The sequence below is a fragment of the Eucalyptus grandis genome, chromosome 6 (genome assembly GCF_016545825.1).
Source record: "Eucalyptus grandis isolate ANBG69807.140 chromosome 6, ASM1654582v1, whole genome shotgun sequence".
Lineage (NCBI taxonomy): Eukaryota > Viridiplantae > Streptophyta > Magnoliopsida > Myrtales > Myrtaceae > Eucalyptus > Eucalyptus grandis.
Window position 1 is genome coordinate 16,904,221 of NC_052617.1, and position 9,286 is coordinate 16,913,506.

The window sequence follows — 9,286 nt, forward strand, 5'->3', positions numbered from 1 at the left end:
CGATAGAGGGCAAGGAGAGAGCAAGACATCCTCATCCAAGCTGTTGATTGAACTAGTCGAGTCATCCGAGTCCTCTCCTGAGCTGGACAGAGCTAAGGAGGTAGCACCAATTGGGTTAGCAATTTCCGCGGCCGGGATGGAGGAGGAATCATCCAACTTCAAAAGGATTTTATGTCTTCTCGGGACATTGCGAGTTGAAGTAGACAGCATACCAGTCCCTGGGTTGGTATCCTTCAAATTCAGAATCTGTCTTTGCTCGCTAGGATTGATCGGAAGAGACGGTAAAACCCTCCCTTGCCAAAGAAAGCTTTTTTCTTCTTCCCCCTTACCAGATTCTAGGCTTGTTCAGGTCTTTTAAGGGGCTCTGCCACCGTCGGATTAGGGGCAGGAACCTGAACAGGAGCAGAAGACATATCGTTGGGTGGGGACTTAGACTTGGATCTGAGAGTGACGCAAGCAATGACCATATTTTCAGCAGCCTCTCCACCCACCCAGAAGTCACATCGTCAAAGTCCTCTTTTACTCTCTATAAGTGGTACCCGAGTTAGCCTGATTTCACCGCGAACAGCATTCTTCAATTCAGTTCAAATTACCAAACGCTTCAGCTTGTAGTGACAAATTCAATGGCGGAGGAAGTGATTTTGTTGGACTTCTGGCCGAGCCCGTTCGGGATGAGGGCCAGGATTGCCCTGCGAGAGAAGGGCGTGGAGTTCGATATGAGGGAGGAGGATCTGAGCAACAAGAGCCCCCTGCTCTTGAAGATGAACCCAGTCCACAAGAAGATCCCCGTCCTCATCCACAATGGCAAGCCCGTTTGCGAGTCCCTCCTCATCGTCCAGTACATCGACGAGACCTGGGGTCACGAGTCTCCTCTCCTGCCTTCGAATCCTTACGAGCGTGCCCGGGTCAGGTTCTGGGCCGACTATGCGGACAAGAAGGTAAGACAACAACCCCTTAGACTTTCGAACGTTCTGTTATCATCTGTGCTTAACATCGAGACACGAAATGATGGTGCAGATGTATCAGGTGGCGCGAACAGTGTTCCTGTCGATGGGGGAGGTCCAGGAGGCGGTGAAGAAGGAGTACATCGAGTGCTTGAAGGTGTTGGAGGGAGAGCTCGGGGACAAGGCTTACTTTGGCGGGGAGAGGTTCGGGTATGCGGATTTGTCGTTGATACCCTTCTATAGTTGGTTAGATGCTTTGGGGAAATTGGCCGACTCTAGCATCGTGGAGGAGTGCCCCAAGCTGGCGGCGTGGGCCAAGCGGTGCATGCAGAGGGAGAGCGTGGCCAAGTCGTTGCCCGACCAACACAAGCTCTATGACTACATCATAGAGAGCAGGAAAGAGCTTCAGGCGAAATAGACAACTCTCCTGAGTCTGATTATGGTCATCTTATGACAATTGTAAAGTAATAACCCCTCTCCTTTGGACGAGGCTAAGCTTCTTTGTACTTCTATGGTTTCCTTTCTGTATTCCAGTGCTTCTGGATCAGTTAATAAACTATACACAGCATTTCATCAATTCCGTTAATCTCTTTCAGTCACGCTAGGGAATATATCCTCTATTTCCAATAACAAATCTTCCAAAAGTTAACAAATTTATTTGGCACACGTTAAAGCGTTCACTCGACAAATTAGAGTCACTCAACTTATTAAGCTGCCTTCCCATGGCTTGGCTAAAAATACGCCATGGCCCCTTATTTCTCTCTCGAAAGTGCGTGCACAGACGCCCACAGCATCATTAAAAAAACATACATCGATAACAGAAGAGAAACGAATGTCAATTGGACTCTATCACTTGGGCGTGCTCTATGTGGAAATCTAAAGCGAAGCGAACACTGGAGGAGGTCTGGACGATGATGATGATGAAGATGACGAGGGATCTGCATCGACACTTGAAGAATCTCTTTCTTCTTCTTTGAGGATCGTCGCCAAAGCACTCGTCAATGGGCGCTTTGCTAAGTGAAGGAATCACCGCCCCGGGGGGGGGGGCGTGTGGGTGTGGCGAACCTCTGTGATGAACCTGGTGTGTTGTATCTTGGCCATCTAAAAGACAGTCCCCAGTAACGCAAAGTTAAAACTGGGTATATGAACAAGTTGAAGACAAACTCTGAGAGCATATATGATTATAAACTCGGAGGCCTCGGAATCCAGTGAAACTTAATGAACACCAGAACGCCGAATGAGATGAAGAAGTTGCGGGCATTTCCCTTAGAGTGTCAATTGGTAAAACAGAACCGAGAGTCCACGAAATCGAAGAAGATCTAGGATACGGATGCGTATCTTGATACGACACCTTCTACAATTGTTCATGGACACAGAAGTCTCCACGTCTCCATCTTCCGGCAATGGAAAGTGGGTGACCACCCACTTTTGTACGAATTCCTCAAGTAGATGTCTTACTTATTGCTAAGGAAACCCAGAAAGTGAAGAGAGAGAAAGGAGGGGCTTTTGGGGGGGGACCTGCCATAAACAGGGACCACGTACTTTCTAGCTTGACTTGTCGATGTCTGTTGTTTTTTCTTTCAGACCTTATTACTATGATATGTTGTTTTCAAAAGAAAAGAGAAGGAGTTGATAGCAAAAGCTGTGTGCCTTGTTCAGAAAACTGAAAAATGTTCAAAATACATATTAGAACTTAACTATAAACCCACATTGCTCACTAACAGCTTGCTGGGTCCACAAAATTAGCAACAAACTAACATAACAACTAAAAAACGTGTAGCTAACTACTCCTACAAGATAAGATTGACCAAGAAAAACAATAATTAACCAACTCCTAGAAAACAAGACATCACAAACTAACTAAACAAAACAAAGAAGAAAAAACAGATGGTGCAGTCTTGATACATCAACACTCTCCTCCTGGATCAAGTACTGCACACTCCTAGCTTTGCCCTAAAAAGTTCAAATCGACCAATATGAAATGACTTCGTGAATATATTTGCAATCTGGTTTTCTGAATTACAGTACACCAGTTTCACCTCTCCAACCTTTTGCACTTCTCTCAAGAAGTAAAACTTGACCTTAAAATGCTTTGTTCTTCCATGAAATACTAGATTTTGTTAAATGACCAGAGTAGCTTGATTATCCACAAACACTTCCATGTCTTCTTCTTGCTGCATATGCAGATCATCTATCAGCTTCTTCAACCATAATGCTTAATTCACAGTTACAGTAGCTGCAATGAACTCATCTTTTGTAGTTGATTAAGCTACTATTTCCCGCTTCTTTGAATACCAGGAAAAACATGCCGACCCAAATGTAAAGCAATAACTTGAAGTGCTCCTCATATCATCCACTGATCCTGCTTAGTCACTGTCAGAATACTCCTGCAACTTAAACTCCTAAACTCTACAAAACTTAATCCACATATGAAATAGTACCTTTTAAGTATCTCAACACCCTCTTTGCAGCTACTATATGTGACTCACTTGCACAATTGAGAAATCTAGATAAGACACTAATAGGAAACATGATGTCTGGCCTAGTTGCAGTGAGATACATAAGACAACCAATCAAACTTCTATAAACTCTTTCATCTGCAAGTTTTGATCCATCATTCTTTTGAAGCTTTTCCTTATGACCCATTGGAGTACTCACACTCTTGCACTCCTCCATGTTGATTCTCCTTGGGATCTCCTTCAACTACTTCTTCTGATAGATAAAACTTCATTATAAGTCTGCCTAACCTCCATTCATAGAAAATATGACATCTCACCAAGATCAATCATTTGAACATCTTCATCATCTCTTGCTTAAATGCATTAATCGAGCACTATTACTCCCCTCGTCACCAAAGCATATCATCCACATAAAGAGACACCACCACTAAGTTAGATACTAACTCCTTGACATATAGAGTGGATTCACTAAGGCTTTTCTTGAAATGTAGGCCCAAAGAGTGCTCATCCATCTTACTGTACCATGCTTTGGGAGTTTGCCTCAAGCCATATAGCCTTTCTTAGCACATAAACTTTCTCCTCCTGGCATGGTGTGACAAAGCATTCTCGCTACTCAACATAAATTTCCTCTCAACACTCCATTCAAAAATGGAGATTTCACATCTAACTAATATACCTTGCATCCTTGTTGAGCCGCCAAAGCAAGAGTCATTCTAATTGTATCAAGTCTTGCCATGGGAGCAAATGTTTTTGAGAAATCAACTCCCCAAACTTGTGCATATCCCTTCACCACCAACCTGGCCTTATGCTTATTTACTGAGCCATTAGGATTAAATTTGGTCCTGAAAACCCATTTTACTCCAATCACCTTCCTATCTTCAAACCTCTCCACTAGCTCCCATGTTTAGTTCTTTTCTATCATTGCCAACTCTTCCTTCATTGCATTCATCCACCTCCGATCGCTTTTAGCTTCCTCATAGCCGTAGGTTCCAAAATAGCCACATTGCACCTTTGATATATATCGGTCAAAGATCCGGTACCTCTAACTAGAACATCATCCACTAGCTCATCAAGTTCCAATGAGACCTCTTTGTGCTTGCCTTGTGGCTCATTTGTCCAATCCCATTTATCATCTTCTCGGGAACCGAACATCCCCGCTAGTGATCACCTTCCCTATCTCGTGATTGATAGATCCCTTAAGCTTTTGACACTAAACTATAGCCAACAAAGATCACGGGTTTAGCTTTCTCTCCCAACTTGTTTCTCTTGACCAGGAATATAAGAAAAACACAAACGGCCAAACACCTTCAAATTTCTTAGAATTGGCTTAACATCAAACCAAGCTTCAAAGGGTGTTTTCATCTCCAATACCCTCGTAGGAGTCTATTCAAGTAGAAAACTGATGTGTTTGCCGCTTTTGCCTAAAAAATCTTTTGGTAGATTCTTCTTATATAGCGACACCTCGTCATCTCCATAATGGTTCTATTCTTCCTCTCACTAACTCCATTTTGCTGTGGAGAGTAAGGACCAATAAGCCGATGAAAAATTCTAGCCTCTTCATAGGAAGAATTAAACCTCTATGAAATGTATTTTGTTCCATTATCAGATCTAATGACCTGAATCTTGCAGCCACTTTGGTTCTCAACCCATTTCTTAAACTTCAGAAATACCCTAACAACTTCGACTTTTGCTTCATAAAGTAAATCCAGCACATTCTAGTATAATCATCAATGAAAATAATGAAATACCTGCTGTCATTTAGTGACGGAGTCACTTGTGGACCACATAGATCTGTATGAATCAATTGCAGCTTCTCTATAGCTCTCCAAGTGGATTCCTTGAAGGGAAGTCTTGTTTGCTTACCCAACAAACAAGCTTTACACCTTGTGATTTGCTCCTCCGAGGCTTGGTAACCCATTGCCATTTCATTCCTCTGCATGAACAACACACCTTTATGATGAAAGTGCTCCAACCTCTTGTGCCATATTTCGAATCATTAGCCCGACACTTGAATGCCATCTACTCCTTCTCAAGAGGATTCAAATAAAAACTCTTCGTTGCATCTTTATCTTGAATAGCTCGACCACTTTGGAGTCAAAGATAAAATACTTCTCCATTTCAAATATCACATTAAATCCCTTTTCTACTAACGCCCCACACTTAGCAAATTCTCGATCAATTTTAGGCTCATACATTACATCAAAAACCAGCTTTGTTCCAACACAACTCTCCATTGCTATAGTCCCTTTTACCGTTCACTTCTAAGTACTCCCCATTCCCAATCCTCACTCTTGACTTCAACAACTTGTCAAGGTTTATAAATAGCGTTTCATCACTTGTCATGTGGTTTGTGCAACCACTATCAACAAGCCAAGCTGTCACATGGAATACTAGAGGAGAAATAAGAGGCAACAAATAGTTGATCTACCTCTTGGCTTTGGACCGTAGCATGTACCTCACCTTGTTGCTGATCTCTCTTCTCTTTGCAAAACTTCTCAATGTGTCCAAGTTTATGACACTTTCTGCACCTTACATCTGGCCTCTTCCAACACCTAAAGTGTGGATGATTCTTTTTTTCCGTAGTGCTGACATGAGGAATATCTTTTCCAATTGTTCTTGGAGTTGCCCGCACTATTCTCTCCTGCAGCAGCTTCTGAAACACTACTGCCATTTCCTTTCTTCCCTTTCCACTTCTTGACTTTTCCTCCTACATTTTGTTGTTCTTTGGCCAGCAAAGCTCATTCTATACTTCCTTCCAGCTTCATTAACCTCCTCTTCTCTTGTGCTTGTAGAGCACTTAGCAATTCTGCCAACTTGATTTGAGATAAATCCTTTCGAGCAAGGAGACAAGAATCTTTTGCACTAGCCTATTTTAAGAGAGGTTAGTGCCTAGAACTCTTGCCTGATTTACAATGCTTATCAACTTATCAGAATACTCCTTAATTGTCTCAGACTCCTTCATCTGCAGTCTCTCGAATTCTGTGATCAAGTTTAGCCCCTTCATACTTCCGATCCTCTCATCTCCTTAATACTCATCTTTGAGGAAGTCCCAAATAGCTTTGGTTGATTTACAAGCCATAATTCTATTGGAAATGGCAGATGAGACATCAGCATATAAACAAGACTTTGCCTTTGCTTTCCTTGTTGTCCTTTCCTTGTGAAACTTGATTTGATTGACAATTGGATTGTTAGGAAGAGGAGCAACTTTATAATCTTGTTCCACAGCTTCCCAAAAATCACAACCTCTAGATAGGCTTGCATTCTCACTGCCCATGCTTGATAATTTTCTCCATCAAACGCTAATGGAGCCATTGCTGAAAAACCACTCGATCCTGCATCCATCTCATCTTGCTTGTAATTTCTATGGATGTAGACACACCTCTCAATCAATCTCACAAGTCACTCACAGCCCCTTAAGATCAAGAAAGCTCTAATACTAGTGTTTTTTTTAGACCTTATTACTATGATTTGTTGTTTTCGAAAGAATGGAGAATGAGTTGATAGCAAAAGTTGTGAGTCTTGTTCAGAAAATTGAAAAATGTACAAAATACATACTAGAACTTAACCATAAACCCACGTTGCCCACTAATAGCTTGCTTGGTCCACAAAACCAGCAACAAACTAACATAACAACTTAAAAACGTGCAGCTAATTGCTCCTACAAGATAAGATTGACCAAGTAAAACAATAATTAACCAACTCCTAAAAAACAGGATATCACAAATTGACTAAACAAAACAAAGAAGAAAAAACAGATGGTGCAGTCTTGATACATCAACAACGTCATAGCTCTGGAAGGCAATACAGATTAGCTAACGAGTAGATCTCTCTTTTGAAACTGGCTTTGTTAAGTACACTTACTTCAAGATTAAGAAAACAAACTTCATTATTCGCAGATACAGCTACCGACGGAAAGAGAGGGAGAGTGTGTGTATAGCGTTATGTATTCTTATAAAATTTTGTAGAATGGACTTACAGAAAGAAGGGACAGGTTTATGTTGAGTGCTTTCTTAATCGGATTTTACAGGCCACTTACAATAGTTTCTTTTTTTGGTCAGAAGCCATTTATAATAGTTTGCCAGCTCATTTTGCAAACTGATTTCAGTATTCCGTTGCCATTTTTCTTATGGTACGATCGGTTTTGTAATAAATGGGCCCAAGCCCCCATCAATTTGGTAACGCTTCTGCTTAGGACAAAAAAAGAAAGAAAGACTATAAAGTGATGACAAAGAGAAATAAGAAGAAAGAAGAGAGAGGCTTACTTCAACAGAGGCGTGACCGATGAGGAGGGAAAAAGAAAGAAAGGAAAAGCAAAAAAAAAATTCATGCGTACACACATGGGAGATCTCGTTTGCAATGCTGGTAAAGATTCAAGCTCTTTATTCATCTAATCAAAGTAATCTTCAAAATTATGTGAATTTTGTATTGAAGGGTACAATTTTGAAGTTGCTAAGCTATGAATAGAAATGATAGTTTAAGTTGATTGGAGTGAATTTTAATATTTTGTCTCACTCCACGTAGTGGATAGTTTTGAATAGCTTTGACCATACATTTCGTTTATGTGTAAGTGTCATTTCATCAGCAATTAAGCTTAGTTTAGTCAATTTATATTGAGGTAGTATTTTATTTGATTTTGATTTTTTTCTCATTTAACCGTTTGGATTACAAGTTCGTCTACTTGAATAAGCTTATGTGGTTTGGTTTATACTTTTCTATGTGAATTGTTTTATCTATTCTCTGAATTTGTAAACTCATACCTGAAAGTGATAGAGATTATATATGAGTCTAGGTGGGCTAACCTTATGATTATAATGAATTTGTAATGGTGCTTTTATGGCCACAAATCTTACTTTACGCTAGTTGGACTCATTTGGGCAATTGAAGGACAAAATATTCCATAATTAATCCTAAAAAAAAGGCCCCTATGTTTGCAAAATCACAAAAGTTAAACTATTTAAACAAATAATAAAAATCATAACCTTATCAGTTAGCACCCATCAACTACCGCAAAATAGGTGACAAAACCCCAAACTAAATACAAAAAGAAAGATTTGCAGAACAAGATCCCTCTGCTCTTGCAGATGAACCTAGTTCACAAGAAAATCCATATCAGCAAAATGGTCTGTGAGTCTCTCATTGTGGTTCAATATATAGCCAAGGTTTCCGTAAACTACCACAAAAAGGATGGTAAAACCCCAAACTGAATACAAAAAGAAAGATTTGTAGAACAAGAGCCCTCCACTCTTGCAAATTAACCTAGTTCGCAAGAAAATCTTGGTCTTTATTCACAACGACAAATTGGTCTGTGAGTCTTCCATTGCAGTTCAATACATAATCGAGATTTCCATCAACTACCATAAAATGGATGATAAAACCGCAAACTGAATATGGAAAGAAAATTTTGCAAAACAATAGCCCTCTGTAAATGCTAGTATGAATACCTAGAGGGGGGTGAATAGGTGTGAAGACAATTTTTCACAAGGAACAATGGAAATAATTTGCTTTTAAAATAGAATCTGAAAAACAATAGACTTTAAGCGAGTTCGGACTTTAGCAGTTAAATAGAACTACAAACAAAATAAAGAGTTCAGGGAAGAGAATAAGAATACATAGTTTATAGTGATTCAGCTTAGATCAAGCCTACGTCCACTCTCCATACTAACAGTCTACTGGCTGGATTTCACTAAGGATCAAAAGAGATTTTACAGCCTTGTGATCTCGACTTCACAATGAAGAGTCTCAACTGCTCTCTCACAAAGTCTCACTATAAGTTTCTCTCTTTCGTATACAACTTTGAGCTCGTAATATCGAATGACAAGAAAATGGTAAGTTTCAGACTTTGAAATTTTTCTTTCACGCACTCTGTCGAACAACAGGAGAATC

The 9,286-nt window shown here is 40.3% G+C and overlaps 1 protein-coding gene across 2 annotated transcripts; it reads left to right on the forward strand.

Annotated features, from left to right (window-relative positions):
- The first annotated feature begins 525 nt into the window (after positions 1-525).
- On the forward strand, positions 526-1,521 carry LOC104448645 (glutathione S-transferase U19). 2 transcript variants are annotated; one of them, XM_010062505.3, is made up of 2 exons: positions 526-938; positions 1,027-1,521. In XM_010062505.3, the coding sequence occupies exons 1-2, from the start codon at positions 624-626 to the stop codon at positions 1,360-1,362; spliced, it is 651 nt and encodes a 216-aa protein (XP_010060807.1). In that variant the 5' UTR covers positions 526-623; the 3' UTR covers positions 1,363-1,521. The 2 variants fall into 2 exon arrangements, with proteins under 2 accessions (XP_010060807.1, XP_010060806.1); XM_010062504.3 differs by having other exon boundaries at positions 532-938; positions 1,018-1,521.
- Positions 1,522-9,286: the final 7,765 nt, after the last annotated feature.

Coding starts and splice junctions, on each gene's coding strand:
- LOC104448645 (XM_010062504.3), top strand. CDS start 624: ATGGCGGAGGAAGTGATTTTGTTGGACTTCTGGCCGAGCCCGTTCGGG. Junction 939..1,017: donor CCGACTATGCGGACAAGAAG/GTAAGACAACAA, acceptor ATGATGGTGCAG/ATGTATCAGGTGGCGCGAAC.